The sequence below is a fragment of the Rhopilema esculentum genome, chromosome 16 (genome assembly GCF_057945365.1).
Source record: "Rhopilema esculentum isolate cy_ngs chromosome 16, ASM5794536v1, whole genome shotgun sequence".
Lineage (NCBI taxonomy): Eukaryota > Metazoa > Cnidaria > Scyphozoa > Rhizostomeae > Rhizostomatidae > Rhopilema > Rhopilema esculentum.
The window spans coordinates 1963047-1990990 of NC_142830.1; the positions used below are offsets into that span (position 1 = coordinate 1963047).

Sequence of the window (27944 nt, forward strand, 5' to 3'; positions counted from 1 at the left end):
CATATATCTTCGCAAAATAGGATGTCGCCTAGCTATGATCTAGAGAAATATGTATTAAAAATAAAAAAGCTTTTTTTTTAAACTCGTTTCATTTTTCGTGGCAAAGCTGATTCTGATATATAAAATGAAGCACAGATTTCGACCTCATGAATCACAATCATTTCTTGAATCATGCTATGATCACACTAGAATTTCATGGAATGCACAATATTTTCTAGGACACATTTCAAATACTAACCAGGCCTTAGACAGTGGCGGAGCCATGGGGGGGGGGTGAGGGGGACTAGTCCTCCCCACTTTTTCAGAAAGCTGACCCTTGAGATTCTTGTAAACCTGGTGAAAAAACTTCTGGGGGGGTGTGTACGTTATCTAGATCGTCACATTTAAAAAACATTTCTTGGGAAACAGGATGTGTTTCCTCCGTAAGAAATTGTTTCAAACAGGGGAAAAGGTCGTTGTCCACAAAAGGGCGTGGTCCCTGACACACCTTTTGCCCCCCTCACTTATCCCAGTCTGGAGCCGCCACTCTAAGGATTTTCAAATTTTGTTCACCTGTATAATTCATATTTTCTTTTCACCTGTATTATTCAGTTAGTTTATTGAGCAGCAAATATATTATTGGCATCCAAATAAAGAATGTTTTTGAGCAAAGGGTACGCCCCATTGCAAATCGAGATTAATCATTTTAACCTCCAACAATCAACGTTTGACATTGTTTCTTCATGATTTGCAAAGGGACCTTCCCTTTGCTTATAATTGTACATCAATGAATTTAAGAACTAAAATTCCGATTAACCTTGGGATGATTCTATCTTTCTATGTCTACGGTATATTAAATAGGAATTATTTGTTATCTGTCTGTTAATCCCTGTATTCGGAAAGAAAAATACGACAAATTTGAGTTGTAAGTTTTAAAAAAAGATTTTGAAGCCTTCAGTAAAATTTGTAAGGAAAATCAATGTTCAAAATTAAAGAACTGTCAAGGAACGAATCATTTTTTAGCAATTTTACCATTTGAGCATACTGCCTAGCTGCATGCATAGTACCGTTGGGATTGCGAATGCAAAGGAGCATATTGGTATTTTTCCCTTCGCTTAACTGCTCCTATTGAATAAGTTGGGTGTGTGCGCATGTAGCTATGTGCGAGTCATCAATGGCTGCTATGTGATGCGAGGGGAAAGACCCTTTGCGAATAAGGTCTCGGCATAGGGGAAGTCCCTCGGAACATTATATCAGCGATTCTCCATGGGTGAGCATTCAGTTCCACTGTTACCACTGGAAAAGCAGTTAGGCATACTATTTAACTAACAAACAAGAAGAACTTAAAATTTCTTCGCATCGGTAAGACTTTTTCTCTTTTTTCATCTTTTTTCATGTGTCTGTGTGACCAAATGTTTAAGTATTTCTAACGTCTACTGTCTCTTCATTGCTTACTGTGAAACAATTTCACTCATTACCACGAACTTTCTTGAACTTTTTCTAACTGACTTGCGTTTCATAAATAAATCTTTAACACGTACTCTTTGCTTTTGTCTAAATATTGTAAATATATATCTATATATAAGTATGCTTACCATTGATAATTTGCATGTTTTCAATATTTTTGTCCTTTTTTCAATAACCATCAAATTTACTAAGTGTAGAAAATTAAATTTTCTAAGTAATAAACTATTTCTTTGGTTACATTTTAGCATTAAGTCATGGACAGGCAGCATGAGTATGGATCGAAAACCAAACAACTTCATCTGAAAACACGTGCAATGGCAATGTCTCTTTGTGGTCCTGCGGGGCATGAGAAGTTGCCTGGTCCACCCTGCTTAAGCGATCGGTGGGTTTATTCAGTCTTAGTCAATTCTTTCAAATCTATTTTGATCAGAATGATATATTTTGCAAAATATTGTGTTTAATTAAAGCAATCTGTAACTGCTAGAGCAAATTTTGACCGTTGTTTTATATAAAAAGAATGTTTTATATTCAATTATGTACCGGAATGTCTTGCATGAATAAAGGGCTAAGACTTAAGAGTCTATAATAACCTTGATACACGATGTTTACAATTTCACGGTGTTTTCAACATCCAGAATAATATCTTATACCTGTTTTTTGCAGACCCGTAATTCTTGCCAAGAAGGGCAAAAGTGCAAGATAAATCGATTCTCAGCCGAAGATTTGATGTTCACGATGACATGATTAGCCGTGTTATGTAAAAGAAGACCGTTGAGCTGGTCCAAGAGATTTCCTTGATCGCCATGGATCGTTTGAAGACGGTTTGGGATTTTATGAAAACGAGTGCAATACACAGTTCGAAAATCTGAAAAGAAGCTTTTTCACTGAACCGTTCCCCAAGTTAGGGACTTCACTGTCTCAAGTTCTTTGACATCTTAGAGATAAACTATGCACAATGCTTAATTTATTTTAGGACAATATCCTTATTTCTCAATAAGCTTTTGTATTATGTTGAAACTTTTTGTTCTTTGAAATGTCTGTAGCACGAATTTTTCATCAATATGATTGATTTTTCAAAAACCTTACTATCTCGTGTCACTGCATACTGAGAAGTCTAAGAGGAAACCTAGAGTGCATCATGAAGATTATAAAGCCTATAAGGCTAAACATAGTTTTGATGGCAAGGTGTTAGATCAAGAAAACAGCAGGGGTGCCATGGAAGGGGGCTCAGGGGAGGGGGTAGCCCTAGGGGTGCAGTGCTAGGGGGTTCAAGGGGGAAAACCCCTTGTTAATGCTGAAAAGTAGCCGATTTCTACTCTTGCTATTGTGTTTTCCAGTGTTTTGTGCAAGAGCCCCCCATCTTGTTATTTTGATGGCATTATGCCCCAGGGTAGCCCTCCTAGTTAAAAGTCAAAGAATTTTTGGGAGCTCAGCCCCCTTAAACTGGTTTGGTTTTGTGACCTCCTTACTTTGCAGTGTTAGCTAACCCTTTATTACAGTGGTAGAAATAGTGGGGGTGGTGGGGGGCAAATGTCCTCTGGTTTTGCTTAATTGTCGGTTAAGACATCCTTTTGTCGGCAAATTATATCATTTGTCGGCAAATTCACTTGCGGTAAATTGCACAAAATATGGAATATCGAGCCTCAGCAAAAATTACCTGGTTCTAATAAAAAAGAGTGTCACTGAACTACGTCATAGACTACAGAACTATTCGATGAAAATGTTCCAACGTTGGGGCGAGGTTTACGAGCTAGAAACTCTTCAACTGTCTAGAAATACTTCAAAATTGCTCATTTCTTATTAGTTTTTGTTTAAAGTCAATGTGTAGCTCACTTGAAGACTTGTCAGTGAAGAAAGTCAATGAAAAACTTGGCTTGTTTTTAATGTTTTATAGCACAATTTTGACAGACTTGCTTCACTGGTCTGAGGAAGGGCATTATTCTAGACTATGTTTCTCTGTTTATATAGATTTCAAAGGCAAGGGTTCAACTAAGAATATGTTGCAAGAGTGCAAGCAGTTATTGCCCGAGCTAATCAAATTCCAATACCTGGAGAATACACTTAAACTAATAAGTCAATAAATTTACAAATTTCATTTCAACCAGTGAAATTTCATTTGAGCCTTCGCATCAAAGTTATACGAAATATTACAAAATCTGATGGGATCGACTTTCCATTGATCGTACCACTTTGTGTCCTCAAAGTATCCTTTGAAACAGTTTCAGCAATCAAGAATGATATAAACCGCATATTTAGAAAAGGTTGTACAGCAGAAAGCATTCGAGGTAGCTTGACAAATGATTTTTTAAATTGTAGTTACATTTTTAAGTCAAAAGCATTCAAGACATTAACCACAAGCTCAAAGTCAAATGACTTTGAAAAATTTCTCTTAATGTAGGTTCTATTAATGTAGGCTCTATCTATCTTCTTCGTTTCTAACACATCTCAGCAATACTCCATGCTTTGACACGGACTGCTGGCTGCCGTTGATCAATAGGTTTCGTCAGCTAAGCTTCATTTTCACACTTGCAAGGGGAATCTCTTCCAGCTGATGTGTTTGTTGGTTATTACCCTATATTTTCACCACCTGCTTGCCAGCCAACATATTCTTCTATTTTTTTATTTCAAAGCACCTTCATTTGAAATGTCAGTTTGGACGAATTTCTGTGGTAGAATATGGCACGGCTTGTCTCTCGCTGTGATCTTCTAAGAGGACTGATGCCATTAATTTTCATTATTTTTCAAAACAATTTTGACTGAGCTTGAGGGGAACTTTATACACTTTTTGACTCATGACAGCTCAAATTGATTAGGTCGGCAACTTTATGTCACACTTTTTCTTTTTGTCTCTAATTGACCATTGTTCAGTTTTGTCACTACTAAACTCACATGAGTTATAATATGCTATAATTGCTTGCTACTATTAATTCCAAAAGGGATCCTCTTCGCTCTCTTCACCCTCTGAGCTCTCTTCAAATGGATGCTTTGATTCGTCAACGTAAGTTTCAAAGTTCATCTCATCCTCTGATGATTCTTCTTTAGACCATTCAATCTACGGACAAGAAAATTGATGAAATTCATCCGAGAAAGCAATCCGAGATGTTGTTTTATCTGTATAAAGACAGAACAACTCTTTTGCTTCGGTTAAAGGTATAGGACTATATAAATTGATTAGGTAGGTATATACACTAGATACAAGAGAACAGAGACCAATGTTTCGGGCTCGATTGATTTTTTTTGGCAGAAAGGGATAATTCACCAATCAGTAGCACTTCAATGCAGTTTCATTCTTAATGTTTCCCAATCAGCTATTATATTCAAAGATAATCAAATGTGTAAAAGTGTATTCACCTTTTCCGCCTTTCCTTCTGATTGTCTAGCTTTCAGTCTCTTTTCTTTGCTTAGCAAATGCAAAGGGATTTTAAATCCCTCATTGCAAGTACCCTCATTTGCACTCTCTAATGTTGGCTTTCTGTCATCTTCCAACGTTTTCAATTTTGCTTGAATTTGTTTGTATCTGTGTTCATTCAGCTTCAGTTCTTGTGCATGCATCACCTTTTTCTTATTTTCCTCAGCCACCCTCATCTTTGTCCTGAGAGCTTGCTCAGCATTGGCACAACTTTGTCGTTCTCTTTCGACCGCATTAGTCTTCGCCTTTTCCGTCTTTCTGCTTCTTCTAGCAGCCTTTCTTTCCTTTCTCCTACTCAACCTTTCCTTCTTCTCTGCAGCTTTTCGCTCCTTTTCCTGGATTTTCTCTCTAAGCAAACGCTGCTTCTCTGCCTCCAGTCTTTGAAGCATTTCCTTCGAAAGAGCAGATCTTTCTCGAATCCTCTCTGATCGGTCTCTCATGAGAGTATCCCTTCTGCTCACAGCTTGTGTTAATCTACAAAAGGTGGAAATTAGCTTCAATATTTTAGAATTATCTATGATGATTTGTAAGTTTCCTAACGTTCATCGATGAAAAATTTGAAAGAACTTCTTCTGGACTTACTTTCTCTGAATGTCTTCTTTAGTGAGTGCAGGTAGTTCAGGCAATCGGTTTCTCAATCTTCTAGGCCCATTCGCTCGCTGGCCCGTTGATAAGCTTGACTGAGGTCTATTAAGTTTGTCTTCTTCCAGCAACTCAACATCAAATGCGACCGCGCGTGTTTTGCCTTCTTCATTCCTCTTAAGAACGATTCCCTTTCTGACCACAGTAGATTCTTCATCGCAGTCAAGTTTGAAAAGCTTCGCATCAACGGATGATAATTCAAACTTTCTCGACTCAATCAAAGCCAATTCTCCTGATGAATCGAGATCAGCTTCACAGAGCGCTTCAACTTGAAGGTCCATGTTTGGTTCTGCGGTCAGATTCTTGTTTAAAGTCGCGGATATGTAGGGAGTGACTGCATTCTTCTTGCAGCATAACGCACCTAGATACCATCGAGCATCACCCGATTTTCTCGATTCGGATGTCTTCATCCCCTCTTGCAAAGGCGAAACTTTTTTATTTCGCGTGAATAAATTTCCCATTTTTGTACGTAATACAATAACCGAAGTTAATTTCATCTAAGGTTATCACAGCGATCAGTAAAAAACATAATTCAATGTTTCAAACTCAAACGTCAGATGAAGCTGAATATCAAACGTCACATCAGATTTCTGTTTATTTTCAGGCATGATTGATAAAATTTAGACATTAATAACCTCCTTCTCCCCTTCAATGGACAGTTAGGCATTTTCGGTATTCCAGAGTCCTCAAAATTAGCCTTTTACCTGTTTGCAGATGATGTCAATATCTACATTGAAGCTGAAAATCTTGATCTGCTTCAAAATGCTGCCAATAAAGAATTGAAAAATTAAAACTTTGATTTGATGTAAAAAATTTGTTGTCGAATATTGATAGTACTAATTTCATTACTTTTAAGACTTCCCTTCATACTTCTTCTCAAATTATCATAAAATGGGAACCTTTCATTCGAAACGACCTGCTATGTTAAATTTCTTGGAGTTCTTTTCGATGAAATTCGTTTGTTGGATAATCATTGAACGAACTTTCTAAAAAGCAGGTAAGAACTTGTGTCAAAGAAAGAAAGAAAGACCCTATTAATTGTTTAAAATGCCTTTGAAGTTTTTTATTTTAGTTTAAGGTCATATAAAACTTATACTCTTTAACTGTATTTATTACAGAAACGGGTTATAATAAAAATTGCTTTTGAAAACTTTAATTTCTCAGCTCTTCACGGCCGGCGAAAGCGGGGGGCGAAAGCGAAAGCACTTTTCTGCAGAACTAAAGGAAATTTTTAGGGAAAAGTGGAAATAAATGTAGTATAGCACAGTAGCGGGGTGGCTATGTTTTCCCTGGGGTGGCCAAGTCGATTTTTGCGCCCTATCTATATATCGTCACAGAATATCGTGGTTATATAAAGCATGTGTTTCTAGAAGGGAAATCGATTTTTGCAATTTGAATCCAGAATTTCATAAATAAGGTTTGACTAAAAATGCGAATATGAATGGAAAAGTTATGTAATCCTAACATTTGACCTTCTCGTGGTTCGGTAAAATATCAAGCTATTTTGAATTGGCTTATTTTCGAGAGTCGGCCTATTTTCAAGGAAATACGGTAGGCAAAACTTAAAATACTAATCAAAACACATTTTATTCAATTACACTGATGTTTCATACAGGCTACTCGTTTATTATATCCAGAATACCAGCTTCAGAGTAAATTAACGTAGAGCAAATTATTGTTTCAGGCTCCTTAGTTTTTTTAACTAAAGGTAACCTTTGTCCATTTCGCCACTGCTTATGGTCGCGTTTATCAGCCTAGTGTCATCGCATATATGATGTATGATATACAAACATGGTTCAAGTTTGTTATTCTTTAGTAGTTATTAAATAGTAGTTTTTCAACAACTTGAAAGTTTCAAGCATTGAATCGCACCATTGAACCGGACAGAGGCGGCGGGCACAAAATTGAATCTGGGGTTGGGCTAAGCATCAAGTTTAGAGACAAAGGAGGACCCACCATGGTTGGGTCCGACGCGGAAGAAAATTTTTGAAATCAAGCCTTCTAAAATGGCTGAAAATGCATCTCCCAGACTAAAATTTAACAAATTACTACACCGCTCAGAATAGACAGTTCGACGATGCTCAGAAAAACATTGATTTTTGATTTTTAGAAAAAATTTGGGGAGGGGAGGATTCATGCGTTGGATTGGGAAAGAAAGGGTGATGGTCACATCGATGTTAATAACAAGAAGCTGCTATATTGATTGCCAGGGTGCATTCCATGTACTTGGGTCCGAAGATCTTTAGCGTACACTCAGGCTTTTTGACGTTCCGAGTACAAACTAATAGACAACATTTTTGGCATACGCAAAATCTTCGTTAGTTGGCGTGCTAAACATGAAGTCACGTACATAGTTAACACGAAAACATATGAAACAAATGTTGATTGGGTCATGGCAGCGCAACGTGCTTCGATTGTAAAATCTCACGTTATTTTAGATTGTTCACAGCAAGGTATAGCAAAGTGTTCTACCCGTGTACGATCACTTTTGATGTTCCTAGCCAAATATTAGAAGCAAACAATTTTGGCGCCCCCTTGTCTCCATTTGCGCCCCCATTCAGGGGGGGCCATGGCCCCCCTGCCCCCCCCTGCCACCACGCCACTGGTATAGCATTCTGTAAGTAACTGTGTTCAGTAATCCCTTACATATGCTTTTAGATTTAGCTTGGTTGCTATGACTTTACCATAGAAGACATATATAAATTTGAATATGGGAAATAAGATCAAAGAAATCGGTCATTGTCTAAGTTGTACAACGAGAAACAGCTTGGCTTAGGAAATAGATCTAGAAACCTTAACCTAAGCCCTTTCAAGACCTTCATATTTGCCCCCCCCCCCCCGTTTCAAATACGTTTCGCCGGCCCTGCTCTATTTTTCAAAGATTCAAAAGATCTTGAAGCTTCTTGATTTCTTTCAGCTTGAACATCTAAGCTTTGTGTATGAATCTATTCACAAAATACCCCCTATATGTTTTCAAAATATCTTTAAATTTGTGGCGTCCGTTCATCATTATTGTTCAAGATCGGCTGATAGGATGATATCTTTTTTACTCAGAGTAATACCAATCAATACGGTCTCAGAGCAATAACCTACTATGGATGGAAGTGCTAGAATGACATCCCTATAGAAACAAAACGGTCTCCATCTCTTAATGTTCTCAAAGACTCAAACCTTCCTTTTTGAAAACAATTATCAAAGCACATTACAAATAGTCATCGAAGCCTTGTGCAGAATTCTCCCACCTGCGATTCCTCCTGAAAACGACTCCTGAAAGTTTCCAAATGAAGATCCAAAAGATTGGCTTGGGAGGCAAGAAAACTTCCATTTTTCTATCTATTGCTCTGGAATTTTTCAAATTGATACGCATTTCATTTCTCCCCTTTTGATAGTCTTCATTATTGTATTTCCATGAACGAATGAAGTTATTTGTTCCATTGTCATAATTTTTATCCAGCAATCTCTTTCAGCTACTTAATTTTACAAATACACTTTGTTACAAATACTGGGAAGAAAATATACGGTATTATCTGTCGATTTGATGATATTTGAAATTCCTTGATTGATTAGTTGGTTTGACTTATTTAAAGTAGTTTAGTATCACGAAAATAGAAATAACGTGCTACTGAAAATCATGCAAAGAAAAATATAGCTTGAAAATGGTACTTCAACCCCGAAGGGGGGTACTCCCATTAAAGTCTAGCCAGTTTGAAGGTCTTACCAAATGGCCCATTTTCGATAATAACTGAACTGCTCAGTTTAGCTTGCGATTTGTTATAGATAATGAACAAGATTTATCTTTCCCGAAACAACAACAATCAATTATGAAGAAATTTGTCAAATAAGGACCAGGAGAGCACAAAAATGGATGCTAGCAAGGAAATATTTTCGGTTTTAATGCTACCGTTTGAGGGGTTTTGTCAAAAAGTACTACCATTTGAGGGTAATTTTCTAAAATTCTAGCGTTGGCCCAAAGTAGCACCGCCACGCAACGAGAATGAACAACAAGAAACACAGTAATGGGTAATATTTTGCCCCGGCATACGGGGCTTCATGAGATCAGTGTAGAAATGGCCGCTGTCAATTGCAATCATTCCTTTCATTGTGCGCACGCGTTAAAGAAGGCCCCATATATGACTGGCCAAAACGAGACTTTGAATCCTCCCTTTTTGAAAAAAACAAACTTTGCCATTGATTTGATTTGTAAATGAGAAAATCTAGACATTTTTAAGGGAATAATCGTCAGCTTTATTATAAAATTACCCAGTTGACATAAAGTTTGAAGCTCGGCAATAATTTTTCGGCAAATTTTATTGAATTTTTACGTTCATATTCCATTTGAATTCCTGTGATTTTCCATGATAGGGGGCCTTCCACGTCCAACTCCTTTCTCTTGACGTGGACTTCCATCGTAAAGTCAGATGCCGTCATCCCAGTGAAAGAAAGAAAACCTGTAGGATTGCCTTCTAATCAATCCTAAACTTGCTCGGAACAGTCGAAGAACACACTAAGAAGACATTTAAGTTTGAAACAAGCAACAGGAGAAGGATGGGAGGTATCTTTGGAAAGTTGTTTAGTGGCCTTTTCGGCAAGAAGGAGATGAGAATCCTAATGGTAGGCCTTGATGCAGCCGGAAAAACCACAATTTTGTACAAATTGAAACTCGGAGAAATAGTAACAACCATTCCAACTATAGGTAATGTATTAAAGAAATAGCTTTTAAGAGCTTCTTGATTTTGTTATAATCGTTTCACTAATAGAGGTTCCAGGAAGTTTAAAAGAATGAAGAAACTGGGAAGAAGCATTGCCGTGTAAGGCCTAGGTAGGGAAGAAATTGCTATATCTAAGAGGCAGCTGGTCGGCTACTTAAATGAATTTCTGATACCTAATTTGTTATCAATTTTTTTAGCTTAGTTGCCCATATTTGATGTAGTTTTGTGAAAAATTGTTTTCTCTGTCGAAGACGAAGGAAGACATTTTGATTCCGCGGGAGCGCTGTGAACTTCCGTTATTTGTGAACTTTTACATAGTGGCTGTTCTTGCCTTTTTTATAAGCTTGTCGCCTGTCAGACGAGTTATCAAAACGTGCTAATTATTTTTTGATGTAGTTTTATAACAATTCACTAAAGTATATACACAGTTATTGACGACTAATACCGAATCTTTTGGTAAAATTGTTTCTTTTGGCTATTGTAATGTTAGACGTGAAAGAAATTGTCTTATTCAGGTAAAATATGAAACTTTTCCTTCTCTTAGCTAAAAGCAACGTGACGTTTTATTGATTGAAATTTGTGGAGGCTCCAGTTGAAACTTGGCATTTTTTATAATAAATGAGTACCAGGCAATCAGAAGAAATTTAAACTTTATCACCTCCAGCAACTAAATTAAGAAACAATTGATATTTTCTGCAGCTATGAACCCCTCCCCACCCAAACTGTAAATTAAATGTAGCAACCCAGTGTTGAAAATGAAGATGCCATAGTTGAGAAACCTTAAGGAAAAATGAGTTTTGGAGTTTTCTGAAACATTTAGAAACTGGAATACTCAATGCCCATCTTTATTTTTTATTACAAAAAATGAGCATATATATAATTAAATTATGTGGACTTTTGTCCAGAGAGGAAATATATTAGTAAAATGTCTGAAAGTTGCAATAAAATGAACATTCAGAAAGACCGAGAAAACTTTTGAGTAGTCAACCCTGTATAATTTGAACTCATGTAAACTTTTACACTTTCAAACAATTTTATCAGGTACATGGAAAATCTTGTAACAAACCCTTACCAAAGGCCTCTATAATTCAGATCTCTATAATTTAAACTTTTTATAATTTAAACAGTTTTGTTGGCCCCCAGTTTCTTTGAGAGGTTGGTAAAGCAACAAGTTCTGCTCAGGCTTTCTGTAAGGGGTTGGGAAGGGAACTAAACTGGCCAGTATTCTTCTCTGATTTCATACCATCCTAGAGAGCAGTGGCCATAAAAATGCAACAACATTCATGAGGCTGTGTAAATTTCTTTTCAGCCCAAGAAACTCTTATCAAAACTAATTTTTTTCTGAACAAATTATGTGTATATATGTTTTTACATATGCATATGTCTGCAAATTTTGGGGAGCAGAACTTAATTAATCTTTGTGTTTTTTTTTCATTTTTATATCTAAAAGAAAAACATATATAACTTCTCTATTAATAACATTTTTTATTATTTCTATGGGTATTCAGCGAGGGTTTTCAATTCTTCTAGCTAATATTTTTGCCAGAGAATAATTTAAATAAATTTAAATTAATTAATTTAAATAGCCCGTAAATAAATTTTTAATAAGCAGCAAGAAGCAAAAAGTTTATTATAAATTAAGCAATTGATGTTGCAAACTATGGTACAATGTAGAACCATTTCTTGAATATTTGTTTCTAGGTTTAAACATATTTTATATTGATCTCTATTAGGATTCAATGTTGAAACTGTGGAGTACAAAAATATCAGTTTCACTGTGTGGGATGTGGGTGGCCAAGACAAAATTCGACCACTGTGGAGGCATTACTACCAGAATACCCAAGGTAACTGGCCTTATGTTTTGATCTTGAAAAACTGATGATTGTCTTACAATTAGATAAAGCATGAAACTATGCAATTGAAACTTAGAACCATTTGTTCTATACACACAGATATTCTCTGTAATGCAATATCTCTACTGTGTTACATTAAGATAAGCAAAATAATACTGAATGCTTTAAATGCCAATTGATAAGTATTCATTACACCAGGCATGGCCATTTGAGGAGAGCCATAACTCTTGCTCCCCTCAAGGCTCCCCTCAAATGTTCAAAGGGAGCTGCAGATTGCTCTTCCAAACTGTTCAAAAAATTGCCCTCTTTGGAATCAATTTCTCCTTTGTTTCTATTTTTATGTATCTATGATAAGTTCACCTGAAAATTACTAAGAGAGCTACTCCCCTGCTAAATGTCTAATGGCCAGGCCTTTTAACCTCTTCTTTTTTTCGAAAATGGTTTTGAGGAAGCATGTCGTGATGATATAAAAATTATCAAGAAACTCCAGTACTTAGAACAAAAATCTTTCAATTCCTACCTGCTTTTCAAGTAATGGTTATCCCACACTTACAATTTTGTTATTCTTACATTATACTGCCCGTTTAATTTTTTGGAATCTTTTTTTTGCAGGACTTATTTTTGTTGTTGACTCAAATGATAGGGAAAGAGCAGGCGAAGCAAGAGAAGAACTTAACAGAATGTTAAATGAAGATGAACTCAGAGACGCCGTTTTACTTGTTTTTGCAAACAAACAGGTAGGTTCCATACTTTTAAAGTTTATTACAGATTTTATGTTAATCTATTTAGAAAAGCATTTTGTCTTATCACCTTATCATCAAACACATTTCAAATGTTTTGGGCCAGGATTTCTTAATAATTTATAAACAATTCTGTTTCTTTGTTTCTTGGCTTTGAAGTAGTGGGTGAATGAAATTGGAAATGACCCTGTTTTGGTAAAACAATTTTAAAAAGAAGCACAATATTTGTTGTCTTGATAAGTTTGCGCTTGAAAAAAATTAAAGACAAATTGAAATGGCTGTTAAATTGCTTCCCTTGTTATGGTCAACTTGTCTAAATAACACAGCTAAAAAAATTTTAATTCAGCAATATTATGATTGGTAGTGAGAAAAGAACCAAAATGTCTAGCCAAAAAAGCAAAATTTTGTAGTTTAAGATTTGCATAGATATATCAAATCTGGCTGTCTGAAATGGGCAATAGTCAGTGCTCACCCTTTCCATTACTCTCTGCCAAATGCACAAATTCAATCCCACGACCTCTAGATCTTATATACTTTGGATTGCTCTACCCTCTTCCTGTTTCCCAGACTCTTACTACAAAAATAAATAAGCTTGATCTTTCCTCTGTCACTTCTTAATTCCTCCTCCCTTTCCAAATAGCTTCAGCTCCCTCAGCACTCCCCTTGCAATCATATAAGAACTGTTTATCATTTCCCTGAATTTAGAGTTATCATTTAAGCCTTTGCTGCCATTTGAAGTATAGAACACACTTTGAAATTGTAAGGTTAAGCCTATTCAATTTACCCTCCTCATTGTTAGTTCTTTAGCCTCTTCAGGTGTTGCTGTATTTCAATTGTTTATTTTTCTGTCAATCTATTAATGTTGAATGTTTTTCTAGGACTTGCCCAATGCCATGAATGCAGCTGAAGTCACTGAAAAGCTAGGCCTGCACAGTTTAAGAAACAGAAACTGGTACATCCAAGCAACATGTGCTACCAATGGTGAAGGACTTTACGAAGGACTTGACTGGCTTTCCAACCAGTTGAAAAATGCTAAGTAGAGGCTGGACACAAGCTTTAGACTGTGTAACTAAGGGTTATTGAGAAAACATGTGGATATTTCATTTTCACCAATACGTAAATACATCTTTTTTCTTATTTGTATCTTATTCAAGACGCACTTTGCAGTCTTAATCCATGAGCCCTTTTGTCTCCAAACCTCTTATCAATGTATCCATTGGCATCATTTTAACTAAAACCTATACTAAACTAGCCAAAGTAGAAATGAAATAATTTAACATGAAAGACCACATACTCAAGGCGGTTTACTTGCAATATTATTTGATTGTTATGATGAATATTTGATATATAATGCAGTTTTCCTTGATTTTTATTTTCTGTTTTTTCATTTCTGAATTGATCTGGTATTTATTCAGGATTGATCTGGTATTTCTTTTGCATTATAATTTTTGGTTACAAGTCCAAATCTTACTGAAGTGCTAATTCTTGTAATATTAATTTTTTCACTGACATTTTCATAAGGTTTGATTTGGTAACAATGCAGTGCTGTATGGCAGTCTGAAATGTTGAGACTTGTTGCTAAATGCAGAACATATTTTAAAATTAGATATTATCCTCACCTTGTTCCATTCTCAAATAAAGCTAATCATTTTTGCGTGATTATTATATTTATAATACAATATATCAGTAGCAAATTAAATATAATATAGTTTACCATGACATTTGTGTGAAGTAGGGGTCTCTTTGCACAGTTACTCACAACTTTTCCTCATCAAAGATACCATATGTTGTTTGGTAAGACTTGACATACAGTGGTTGATTTCAAATCATGTCTGTACAGATGACAGTAGAAAATACACTGTTTTTATTTCAATGAAAAGTTTCTGTTCTAAATTGAACAAGAATTGACCAAATTATATAAAGTATACGCCGTCAGAAGTAAGTTTCAACAAAGAAAAAAATGTTAAAATCTTCAACAATTCCACATCTGTCATTCTCCAAAGTGCAAGTATTGTGACTATTTCAGGACAAGTATCTGGAATTTTTGCTAAAGACTTTAAGATATACACCGGCCAAAAAACTATCCTAGGTATCTACCCTTTGCATGCATAAAAATTTGCCAATCACCCTAGATTCAAGAGTATTAAACTCTGCATGCTCCTGCAACACTCCTTCCTTGCAACCCATACTTGATGCTTTGTAATGAAGGGTATACACCAATGCTATTTCTATTTCAACCAAGCGGACAATGAAACTAAAGCTTGGGAGACTTGGAAAAATATCATTTGAAAGGCAATTGAGCATGTTCTGGCGAGCCTCTGGCAAGAACAGTGGCGTACCCAAGGGGGAGGGAATGGAGGGGTCTGGACCCCCCCCCCACTTTTCTAAAATATGGTTTGTCTCAAGATTTGTCCAAAAACGTTGTGAAACTCATTGGGGGGGGGGGGGCGTAGTATACTGTATGCTTGTGTCAATAACAATTGTAAAATGCTTTGCTATTTACCGCAACTAACATGAATCAAATAATGGGGGAAATTTGCAAAAATGGCGTTTTCCCGTATTTGCGAGTGTTTGAAGGGCGTGGTCCAAAAAATTCTGGGGGGTGCGCCCCAGACCCCCCCTCGCTGCTACAGCCCTGGGTACGCCACTGGGCAAGAAAGGTTCTAAGAAATGGGAAAAGCCACAGCATTTTTGTGGATATAAACATAATTGCTGACAATAAGAATGGTGTAAAAAATACCACTAGATATGATTATATACTAAATCAAATTAAAGGGAGGTGCCTTCTCAATAGGTAAACTTGTCGAGGAGAGAGCACCCCCTATGCCAAGTGGGTACTCCCATAAAGGCCTAACAGTGGGGTCCGGTTGGTTTGAGGGTTTTACCCGATGGCTACCAAATGGACCAATTTAGGGAAATAACACTACCACTTTTGGTATTTTGAGTAGTTGCTATCTCATGGGGGGTACTGTGAATTAACTGCCTAGCTGAGATTGCTATTCTTATGCTACCATTTGGGGTTATTGTAAAAAAGACTACCATTTGAGAGTTATTTTTAGCCTTCTTGCCCTGGCCCTCTTTGACCGTGACTGGACCCCCTTTCAGGCCTTTATGTGTGTTCCCCTGGCCCCTATGGCTAAAAACAAAATTTATAATAAATTACGCAGCCACGTAGCTGTGGATATCGACTGGGCTGGGCTTTGCAAACTCGACCAAGAATCATACGACGATGAGGCAGGCTTTTTAACAAGAAAGAAATTCATAACAGTGAATGACGCGTTTATTTTGAATATATCAAGCTTACACAGAGCTATGAGCAGAGAACAGAACACATTAACTTCAAAATTTTAAAACAAATTTCGAGCCACTCAACTGAAAACTCATCGAAAGATATCAACGAGCTAGAATTTTTCCAAAGAAAAGGTGTCCTACGTCGCCATGTCCGAAAAGATTGTCAGCCCTTGCTGAAACATAAATACACACCAGTGCGGTTCTGTGGATTCTGTTCACCACGGGCGGATCCAGAGCAAATTTGAAGGAGGGGCAGTTGGTAATTGGGGCGCTTAAAAATTTTCAAATATTGGTTACGAGAGTACGCTGTATGCAACAATTTCAGATACCTTTTCAGAATAAACAACATAACTTTGAAGTAATCGTTGAAGCAAATTAACCTATCGGTCCAAGAACTTTTCTCATCTGATTCTCATTCTTCAAAAGGGGCGCACAATTTTCAAAAAGGGGTGCCAGACTTGCTTCAACTCGTTGAGGGAGGGGCAACTGCCCCTAGTTGCCTTCCCCCCCCCCTAAATCCGCCACTGCTGTTCACTATAATTCGAGAAGCAGTGACGGACTGGCTCAGAATTTTAACCGGCCACCAGTGGCGGGGTGGTTATGTTTTCCCTGGGGTGGCCAAGTCGATTTTTGCGCCCTATCTATATATCGTGAAATTTGCTTAAATAGGGGAAATTTTCCAGACAACTGGAAGTATCAAAATTCGAAAATTTCCTGCTCCTTCGGCGGCAACCATGGCGCCGCATCGGGTAGTAACTATATTCTATGCGTTTCCCGATACAAGTTTTGACAAAACTATTAGGAGTCTGTTATTATCATATAAATTGCGAATTAAATTACATAGTTATATTGACAAAGAGTGATGCAAAGGTTTGTGTAAGTTTTTAGTCTACAAGCCAACAAGGCTTGTCTCGCCAACCCAAACAAGGCTTGCCTCGCCACGGCCCTGTCGAGGAGGAATGCGAAGGAAAACAATTAAAAAGTTCATTTTATATGCAAGATAGAGAAGGCGCTATGCCCCCCATTACATTTTTTGGCTCTACACTAATGGAAAAGGGATAAGAAAATATTGAGAAATGCACAAAGGAGCCCCCTTATTTTTGCATGATGCATTATATGCCATATTTTCTTGCGTGAAATAGTGATATCTCGATTTTTTATGTCTTGCATATAAAATGAACTTTTTAATTGTTTTCCTTTGCATGCCTCCTCAACAGGACCGTGGCGAGGCAAGCCTTGTTTGGGTTGGCGAGACAAGCCTTGTTGGCTTGTAGACTAAAAACTTACACAAACCTTTGCATCACTCTTTGTCAATATAACTCTGTCATTTTATTCGCATTCGTGAAGCGTGAAACACGAGTTTTCCTTGCGTTATGTCGTGAAAAGGCTTCAACTATCCGTGAATTCGTGAAGGAAATTTCGAATGGTAATTTAAAAAATTGCCTCAAATTGGTGCATAATAAACAACTAATATTTAAATCTCAAATTAGTATTCGAAGTTTGAAAGTAGCGTTGTAGCCCTTCAAACAGGGCCACAGTGACAGGGCTCTGATGAGCAATAGCTGATATTACATTTATTGTTTGCGTGAGTGTAAAAATCCAATTTTGCAGTACGTGAATGCGTGAAAAGTCAAAAAATTGTGCGTGAATGCGTAAATCACAACCACTATGGGGACAAAGACATTGGTGTTGGTGTACAATTTGGGTGTATCGGGAATTTAGAAACGAGGCAGAACTTATTTTCTTTTCTTGGCGGCCTAGTTATACTGACTGTTGAAACTCTGGGAGTTTGATAAAAAATCTCGTTGAATAAATAAATAAATAAGCCGATCATAAAAAGCTCAGCGCGCGTTGATAATTTGTAAAGACTTCTTGTTGGAGACTCATTGGATTTTACAGTTATGGGTGGTGCATTTGCAAGACTCTTTAGCAGCATTTTTAGTAAAAAGGAGATGAGGATTCTCATGGTTGGTTTGGATGCGGCTGGCAAGACAACCATCCTTTACAAGCTAAAGCTTGGAGAAATAGTTACAACTATACCAACCATTGGTGAGATATATGATTAACTGTTATTTCAAAACTAGCATATTCTGTTAATTTACTAACTCGGGAATGAAATACCAATGCAACATGTAGGGCATAAAGCTCCCTCAGAAAAACTGCCATAGACATCAGAAGGTCAGTCATGAGGCTACGTTCCCACATCATCGAGAGCGAGTTGGGCCGTTGGTGCATCAGCGCAAATCGATCAACCTACCATGAAGGGGTTACTAGGAAAGTTATACATTAACTTCCTAATATGATTGTAATTGGGAGGGAATGGACAGGAAAAGCCTCTTTTCCCCACTAATAGCCGATGCACCAGTCCTACCTAATAGCATCAGAAAAACGCTAAAAAGCATAAAAGATGCCTTAAGGTATGAGAGGTTTTAACGATGCCATAAAAGAAACTCAACACACAAAGCTATATACTGAAAAGACATTTTGCATAAAGAAACAAAATGAGGGAGGGAGGGCTGGGAAAATACAATAAAACAGTCTAGTTGTATTGTGGCTTACCAAGCAAGATGAGACCACCGCAATGCCAAAACATTAAATACCCCTAGATTAAACAAGGGAATAAAAACGCCACGAAACACACATCTAACCCTAGTTTAACAAATCAAATTCTCAGGAGGCCGAAAACTCCCTGCATTGCCTCTAAACAAGGAAAAACTTGAGGAAGCATGGCACAAGAAAACATAATGAATAAGTAATAACAATAATCTCAAGCGATTTAGTTAACGCTCAAAAGCCCCTCGTGAAATTAACTCTGATTAAATTTCATTTAATCATCATTTAAATTGTTTGATTTTCCATAAGTACTTATTTGGACATCGAGCAACATCTAGCCTATCATTTACCCCCCAGTCTGCAGAGCATGACAGTTCTTGACAAGATCTTGTGTGTGCAAAAGCAAATATAAATGTGTGCATGTGTGCAAAAGTGCTGACAAAGTATGCAATGTGTGCACACTGTTCAGTTTTGATCCAATGCATGCAGCAAGCTTCTAATGGACAAAGTACTTGTCAATTTGCCTCACAATGTGTGCATAGCAATTATTTCCTGCAAATGCACTTTCAAGCATTCCACAAAATTTCGACTTCAGATTATAATTCAGCATGGGGTCAATCATATATTTTGTATGAATAAACTTCAATTTTTTTGACCCCCTCTCTTGTACTTCGCCAAACTTCTGGGTGTGGGGTTGAAATGTATCCCCCCAAAAGTTCACTCAGTCAGTTGATTTTAAAATAACCCAGTCCATAGAATCATCTCTACGGAGTAAAACTCAGGCTGTTTTTTAAAAGTAAAAAAATATGCCTCTAGATTTTCTGGTATTGGCTATAAACATTTGTTTCCAAAAAGCAAGCATTTGTGAGTCATGTCTTTTTTATGAAAGAAAAATAGTTTTCACTTTCTAAGTCACCAATCTGTTAAGAGAGAGAGCAATTTCAATTAATTAAGCAGATTTTTATCAGTTAAGAGAGAGATTGATGTAGGGTATCAATTTGATCACAGTGGAACAACAGAACACAGCTTGGAAATTTCAGAATTTAGAAACAGCTACGCAGACTACAATGTTTCAACAAAAAAGAGCTTCAGTTGCATTTTCTGAGTTTGATTTTAAAGTTTTGGTTGCTCCGTTAGGAATTTAAACATTTTAGACACCAAAGCACAAAGTCAGTATCTCTGAATTCACCATAACAAAAATCCTCAAGCAAAGAAAAGTTTTTTATTGGAAATATTTTACAGGCACACCTATCACCAAAGCTCAATTTTCATGTTTCCATAATCATGGGTAATGTTCAGAAATAGAAGAAACTTGAAAGTTTTTTGCAATTCATACCTAATTACAATTCCTTTATAAATTTTCTGTTATTTCCCGCTTGAGCTATAGGCTTAAAACTTTTTGTTATTTGTTACAGCTATTTGAATTTTTTTAGTTAATTAACTTTGGCAGCTGTTCGGCCATTTTTTGATGAAGGGTGCAATACTTTCAGACTGTAAATGTAAAAACTTAAGAGAATTTCGAGGCATAACTCCCTATGAATGTATGATGAAATTTTCATACATTTTGAAAAGAAAATATTGTTTGATTTTTCTCAACAACGTATTCTGAGTTGGCATATCATTCATGATTTGATTTATGATGCTTCTAAAATTGTCAGTGTTCCATGGGCACTGAGGCAGGATGGAAAGGGGGCGGGCAAGGGAGAATTTAGCAATTATAACAGAAGATTTTGAAAAAGCTCTCTTGTTTTGCAAAAAGTGGGCGGGGGCATGCCCTGTGTTAATTTCCTTATTGCATCAAACACACTTTACTTTCCATCTATACTTCTGCTCTCTATCAATACTTCAGACTCTACTTCTGCACCTCGAGGCGAAGATAAACATGTGCATGTCGAGCTCGAGACGAAAGACAGAAATGTATATATGTTGCTGTTGCTGTTGCTTGCCTTGTTTTTGTTTTGTTTTCCCAACTGGGCGGAGATTGTAAAAAAGATGGGGGAAAAGACCATAAATTCAAAATCACGCTGGGGCAAAAAGTAGCAATAAAAGTGCGACCTTACCAAAATTTCCTTATTTGTCTGACCAATATGCTGGCAGCCATAAATTTGCCAGACAAAATCTGCTTTTTTGAAGATTGGGGCTGCAAGACCCCTCATACCCTCCAGCAGTTTTGCCCCTGTCTTCATACCATCCCTCACTTAGGAAATTGAGAATTAGACTGTAGTTTCTCAGAGAATTGGAATAAGCTAGTCAGTAGATGTTAATTCTGAGCATCAATGGCTTTAGGGAAAACATAGCTCATTTCAAAATACTAAATCAAAATACTGAGATATGAGATCACTCGAGGATGCCATTCTGCCGTAATCTATAGGGTGTGACCCTTAAAAATTTTCCTGGGGGAATACTCACAGACCCCCCTTCTTCTAACCTCACAAAGCTTTGAGATTCCACTGAGCAACTGGGGAGGAGAATGTCATCTAGAGAAACTCAATCTGCTCACCAAATGCACATAGCAAAAGTGGCAAATGTTCTCTAATTTAGCTATAGACAGCAACTTTTTCAACTTGTGACAACCAGATGGATCTGATGCTAACCAACACAAGCATTTCAAAACTTCAAAGTAAAAACCTTGTTTAGCAACATTTCAAGAAGGGTGATCCTTTAAAATTTTCCAGTACCCAGAAAAATTTGTGTGCAGCCCTATGTTTTTATGTGCATTAGACAAGCCCCTGAAAAATCGTGTGTGGGCACATGCCACGCTCTGCAGACTGGTTTACCCCACAGGCTTCCCTTTTAGCGGGCCTTTTAGCCTGGCTTCCCTCTTCCCTTCAACATTCAAAATTACTTATACAATAGGTACAAGTGACGATGATAACAACTTCTGTAAGCCAAGAATTTTTACTTTACAAATATGAATATAGTGTAAAGCAATTTTACAACAAATATGAGTAATATTGCCAGTTATTTCCTCTTACCAGGGAGGATTGTCAATTGGCCCAGACTGTTGACACAGACTGTAGAGTATTGCAAGTGCAAACCCAAAAAATTTTATAAAATGTTCCTGCACACCTGAAAAAGAGTGTGGCATTTTGAGGCATGGGTGTGATGTGGGTGTGTCCTATTGCTTAGGGTGAATGAAGAATTAAGTTTCTCCTAGATCAGCATAATCTTTCTTTGGTTTGATAACAGAATATATAATCAATCATCATGTACAATACTTATCTTATTTCATTTTCACTCTTAATTGATACCCTTATACTCTAGAATAGTTTTTTACACTTATGTGCACAACTGAAGGTTGTGGCATAAAAGATCATGGCAAACTACCTAAAGAGTTTGCAGGCAGATTTGGTTTATTATGAACCTGGCTTTCATAGTATTTCATGTTCTTAGGTTATATAGTTTAACAAAGGTTATTTTAAAACTCTAATCATGTGTCATTGCCAAGGGACCCTCACAGCTTTTAAGAAAAACACTATAAAAACACTATTAATTTATTTAGATCATAGATGAGCCGGTCTCATGGCAGGAGGTAGTACCACGGCTCTGGCTATTAGTGCCTTAAGTGATTTGGTTTCCTGTCTTAAGGTGAACTCACTGTGGTTTGGGGCAAATCAATACTGCTCCCATATTTTGGGTGGTGCTCCTAAACCTTCCGTGCACCTCTTGACAAAGTCCAATCCAAAGCCATTTGCCTCATCAAAGTTTCTTCAGTCACTTGATGATCAGCGTTGTGTCGTAATTATTATCCTAGGAGGTCACTATATTATCCCAGGTCCCCTGAGACATGAAGTCTCTTTGCCATACTCAGGAAATTTTCCTTTCTGCTTTCCAGATACTGTCTTTATTCACAAAAAAGATAAACAAGCTTTCCTCTCTCTCTTCAAAATCCCTTCTCCCTCCCATGTTAGGGCTTAGCTATAGGCTTCTGAGCCTTCCCTAACATTACCAACTAAAAAGCTTTCTGCTCTTTGAAAGATAGAACTCTTTTGACCATTTCAAGGTATTTTCTATTTCTCCTTCAGTCCATATATCATCATTGATTGCAATGCAAAGTGGCATCTCCATAATACTGTGTGACATTCATAGTCTTCTATCCGACATTTACATCTGGAGAATGCTGAAGCTCTCTCTACAGAGTTTGAGCCAAAGATCACAATTCATGATATGTGCCAGAATCCACAGGTTAGGGTATTGGTCTGCCCTGTAACAAGCATATTTTGCCACAGCTTTCTTGCTTCCATTCCTAATAATTCCATTTTTTCCCAACCAATAAATGTTGCCAGCTCCATTTTGTTTCCTTTCACCATGATCACCAAAGAAAACAATAATCAAGAGTGAAGACAAATCTTGGATCAAAAGTTTAAATCACTGAGTTTTGAAAGTTATCAAGGCACCAGGTGTTGATTACAGATTACTTCTCCTTGGCACCTCCTTGGTACCCTCTTGGCTAAATAACTGTTATGTTAAGGGATCTTGTCATAACTTGTTGAACAATCCCGTATAGGAATATTTTAGCAAAACCCTGAAAAAAGACAAAGCTGCCTTTGAATTTGGCTGCTGCTTTAGAAATCTTTGAAACATAATCAATAAGAAATTTTTATGGCAAATTCTTTGTTTTGTGCGTGCAATGATTTGAAGGCCTTGGACAATATGGATGTGTGTGGAGACATGCACCTGCCATGCATATTACAAAGAGTGCATCAGGCAGCAACAATACCAAGCAAAGTTCCCGCTTCAGTCAGTTCAATTTAAAGAATACTTTGAATGAACTATATAAGCTCTATGTACGACCTCACCTGGATTATGAAGATGTTATATACCATATCCCAGCTAAAATGTGCCAACTCAGTCAGAATACATTTTTACCAAGTCTTATGGAAGAGATAAAGTCTGTTCAGTATTCTGCTGCTCTAGCTATAACTGGTACATGGAGGGGAACTTGCCGACAAAAATTGTATGCAGGGCTCAGCTGGGAATCATTAATTTCTTGTAGGTGGAGCAAACATCTTACTTTGCTTTACAGGATTGTAAATAATTTCACCCCCAGTTATGATGAATCCAATCCCTCAGCTTCATCAGTCACATTACTCTCTTCGCAGTAATAGTAATAGCAGTAAATAATAGCGAGAACAGAAAAATTCAAATCTAGTTTTTATTCTCACTGTTTATCTGAATGGAACAATATTGAACCAGAGCTTAGACTTGCACCATCTGTCGCCATTTTCAAGGAATTTCTGTCTTTGGAACTCATGACCCAATAGGTTTATCCCTTCTTACTCAACTCAGAGTTGATCTAAGCAAGTTAAACTCTCACAAATTCAAACACAATTTTAGGGATACTTTAAAACAAATGTGCCCTTCTAATGATGGCATTGAGGATGCCAAACATTTCTTGTTGCTTTGCCCTTCTTTCACTGCTCAACGACCAGATCTTCTTGCTGGAGTCTTTGACATATTACGACCTCCTCGACATACAAAACTGTCAGATAATGCTCTAACTCAGCTTTTAATATATGGCAATGAAGATTTCCCTTATGGCGCCAATAGAAACATTCTCAATTTGACTCTACAATTCATCTGCAATACTAGTCTCTACAATTCATCTGCAATACTAGTCGCTTTGAATAAGATCGTTTCAATTTAAAATGTACACCACATAACCATTTTTTTTCTGTAACGTATTTTAATGTCCTATTCTTATATTTATGGGTATATATATGTTAATGACTTTAAAATAAGTTAGCCAATATTTTGTCCCTATATACCAGGCTTCATTAAAGTAGTTTCTGTAAATGCAGTTTCTGCAAATGCATTTTATAAAATGAAAGTTAATTTTAATTTATCATTCTCTCTAAGGATTCAATGTTGAGACTGTAGAGTATAAGAATATAAGCTTTACTGTGTGGGATGTTGGTGGACAAGACAAAATCAGGCCACTTTGGAGGCATTATTATCAAAATACGCAAGGTGAGATTAATGTTTGTTATTTATTGCTGCTTTTGGTACAGGAAATTATTTTATAATTTGAAAAAATTGAGTGCAATTATTATGAAACATTTCTTGCAGTACAGAATTTGAGAACTGGTTTTGAAAAAGACAAGAATTTTCAAATATGCTTAAGTTTGCATCTGGCACTCTTCAGTCTTTGGTGTATAAAATGCAAGAACAATGATCAAATAAATATCTTCAAAATTAAGATATGATGCTATCACTGGTCTTTTGTAAAATGAAATAAGATGCATGAAATAAGATGCAGTTAACCACTATCATTCAAAAGGAGGGAGGCAGGGGCAAATGTAGCCTTTAATCTGGAGGGGGGCTAGCTAGGGGCCAGCTTTCAGTTATAGGGGCCACAGGGCACCAATTTTGCTAACCTCTAGAGAACAAGTATGTCCTTGGTACAACTCTATCAGGGCTGACAAAACTTTAATGTTAAGATTGATCAAGGGCTTTGTAAAGGTCACCTCCATTGCTGGTGGCAAGAAAAATTTTGAAACTATATCATGCTAGGGATGAACAGAAACTGCATTAAAATATCTATAACATACTTAGGTTTAAGCCCATTGAAGATGTTAAAAAATTTTGTTAATTTTTTCATTATACCCAATGATTTTATTAGTGTTGTTAGGAAAGCAGCAGCATCCCCTAGGAAAAGTAACAAGGAAAAATTGTTGCTGGGGGCCCCTAAAGGTTTGGGACCCTCAGTTCGTTAACTTAAGGTAACTTTGTTCTGTAACACCACTGAGTTTTGAGTTTGACATGAATGCAGCATTATGACAGTCTAACAAATTTTAGGAACAAGTTAAGCAATAATGCATGACACATTAGAATATCAACAGAAGAACTATACTGCCTTCAAATTTTCCCAAGTATGTCTCATCCCAACTTATAGAATTTTGATGTGCAATGGTAAGCTGCCAAGGTATACTGGGATGGTATTGGTGTTGCATCCTTTTTCCTCTGTTGGGTTCCAGATTGAAAAGGGTTTTCAATGGGATGTGGAGAAGTTGGTTTGGGCATACCCTGTGCACCCCACCCCAAGAAGGGGTATCTTCATGATAATATATAACAAATATAGAATAGAAAAAATAGTTCAATCATTGTCAAGAATAAATTTTCTTGATAACTACTAGAAGAAATTTAATAACTATTGGCAACCAATTTAATTAATGTTCAGCTCAGTTTCAAACCCAAATGCTTACCGAGGCCCCTGGCTTGTTAAATAAATAGAATAAAGATAGAATTGAGCAAAATAGAAGAAAGCTACTCTAACAAAGTAAAAAAACGATTGACAAGTTTGAAAGAGAATATCAATTTTTCAACAATAACTTTTGTAAAAAAAACTGGGTGGTGGTGGCATATATTTATTGAATTTAAAGAATTGTGAGATTTGTTAGAGTTTTTACTTTTCATTGCAAATTTTAGCATTGGCTATCTGTATAAAATATTCCTTCTTTGGCAACGTGTTAATGGGTCTTTAAAAGCCTCCCACTAATAAATGCTTTTGCTTGTCCTCATACTGTGTTCTTTCTTCTATCTGCAATTGCCTGAGTGTTATTTTATATTATGGATTTCTGAAATAGTTTTGGATAGTTCTCAAGTATGGATTTATGTTGCTTATTGAAGAATGGCAGCATTAAGATCAGGAAATATATATACTTTTCTGTTTCATTTTACATTGTAGCATTGCAGTGAACATTTTCCATTTCTTTCTAGGCTTGATTTTTGTTGTTGACTCAAATGACAGGGAAAGAGTAGCAGAAGCCAGGGATGAGCTTAACAGAATGTTGAGCGAAGATGAACTCAGAGATGCAGTACTATTGGTATTTGCTAATAAGCAGGTTTGTTGCTTCATCAATTTCAAAATAACCTTGCAAATTTTCATAATCTTTACATAGTACCAATGTATATGAAGTAGATGTAGAGCAACCAAATTGAAAAAATTTTCAAGCAAGCAAACATCTAGAAGAAGTTGTATATATTATTCAGACTAGGATTTTTTCTATAGTCCATCATGCTATTGTATCATTCTATCCATTTATTGTCTAATTCATAATATCAATTGGCAAGCCAAGGTATCGAAGCCAATATCCAGTGACTTCCACAAGAATAATGATTATACACAACTTCAAGAGGCTGGTAATACGACTTATTTAATTGGATTCCAAAATTTATTTCTAAATTTTGAGAAAAGATTTCAAAATTTAGAGCTGTCTTAGCAAAATATAGAGAGAATCTATTTCAGTTTTTAATGCAAGGTCGATAATAGGGCATGGTATAATTTGGCCTTTCTGATCAAATAAAGCTATATTGAAGGTTAAAGACCCTTCAGTCGAAGCTTTATCCTGACACCTCTTAATAAAAATGTCTGCTAATTCAGGATTTGCCAAATGCGATGGCTGCAGCGGAGATCACAGATAAGCTTGCCCTGCACAACCTAAGAAGCAGGGAGTGGTACATTCAAGCAACCTGTGCCACAAATGGTGATGGACTATATGAAGGGCTCGACTGGCTTTCAAAACAGCTTAAAAATAGGAAGAAATAGGCAACTTTGCTGCTGTTAAAGGATTTACGTCCAAAATCAAGCGTAAAGAAATGCTTATATTTCTATTCTTGAACACAGACCCAATGTTCGCTGCTTTTTTATGTATTAATAGTAAAATTGGTACTAGAATAGACTCGTCAATGCGAATGCACGAAAGGTCTGTTTGCACGTAACATTAATGATGGGTTATAGAAATGAGTAGAATATTTTTCTCTGCGTCATATTGATAATTCCAAAGATAGGGGTTTGTCTACAAGGCAACCAACCATACGATGAGATATATTCAAATTGTGTCGAGAGGCAAATACTACGTTATATCTTTTACATAAAAGTACCTATGACTTTTTCTTCCTTTATGTTTTTTGTGATAGGCAGTGACGCTTGGTGCTTGCTTTATTGCGGTTCTTTTTGTGTAGCCAAGCAAAACTATAGCAAGCATCACTATTGAGCTCTATTTCTGCCCTCACATATCCCATGCCTCCTTGCTTTCAATTGTTTTTCTTTATCCGGCTATATATAATGTCAATGTATCTGCCTATATAAAGTAGCTACTTACGAGAATATGATAGCAACTATGCATAAACCAGTTTTGGAAATATTTAAACTTACAGATAGTTTACAGTTGCTGACAATGATATTTGCAATAAAGCTTATTGTTAGTTTTTCTAAAGGGATCTGATTGACTATCCAATGCCATTCCTCATGCCTTGACGCAGAATAAAGCCGACTGTTGTGATCTGAGGTCTCTTATTT

At 36.6% G+C, this 27944-nt stretch overlaps 2 protein-coding genes across 2 annotated transcripts; both read left to right on the forward strand.

The window, feature by feature from the left end:
* The first annotated feature begins 9876 nt into the window (after nt 1–9876).
* LOC148958208 (ADP-ribosylation factor 1-like 2) lies at nt 9877–14165 on the forward strand. The gene is made up of 4 exons (XM_089113238.1): nt 9877–10190; nt 11940–12050; nt 12672–12796; nt 13678–14165. Exons 1-4 carry the CDS (start codon nt 10043–10045, stop codon nt 13837–13839), a joined length of 546 nt encoding a protein of 181 aa, XP_088969364.1. The 5' UTR covers nt 9877–10042; the 3' UTR covers nt 13840–14165.
* A 3652-nt stretch (nt 14166–17817) lies between these two features.
* Nucleotides 17818–27844, forward strand: LOC135682095 (ADP-ribosylation factor 2-like). The gene is made up of 4 exons (XM_089113237.1): nt 17818–18139; nt 24503–24613; nt 26363–26487; nt 27027–27844. Exons 1-4 carry the CDS (start codon nt 17992–17994, stop codon nt 27189–27191), a joined length of 549 nt encoding a protein of 182 aa, XP_088969363.1. The 5' UTR covers nt 17818–17991; the 3' UTR covers nt 27192–27844.
* Nucleotides 27845–27944: the final 100 nt, after the last annotated feature.

What these genes read in the sequence shown, in the direction of transcription:
- LOC148958208 (XM_089113238.1), top strand. Translation starts at nt 10,043, where the DNA reads ATGGGAGGTATCTTTGGAAAGTTGTTTAGTGGCCTTTTCGGCAAGAAG. An exon ending in TTACTACCAGAATACCCAAG is followed by an intron (nt 12,051 to 12,671) that starts GTAACTGGCCTT and finishes TTTTTTTTGCAG; the next exon opens with GACTTATTTTTGTTGTTGAC. An exon ending in TTGTTTTTGCAAACAAACAG is followed by an intron (nt 12,797 to 13,677) that starts GTAGGTTCCATA and finishes ATGTTTTTCTAG; the next exon opens with GACTTGCCCAATGCCATGAA.
- LOC135682095 (XM_089113237.1), top strand. Translation starts at nt 17,992, where the DNA reads ATGGGTGGTGCATTTGCAAGACTCTTTAGCAGCATTTTTAGTAAAAAG. An exon ending in TACAACTATACCAACCATTG is followed by an intron (nt 18,140 to 24,502) that starts GTGAGATATATG and finishes ATTCTCTCTAAG; the next exon opens with GATTCAATGTTGAGACTGTA. An exon ending in TGGTATTTGCTAATAAGCAG is followed by an intron (nt 26,488 to 27,026) that starts GTTTGTTGCTTC and finishes CTGCTAATTCAG; the next exon opens with GATTTGCCAAATGCGATGGC.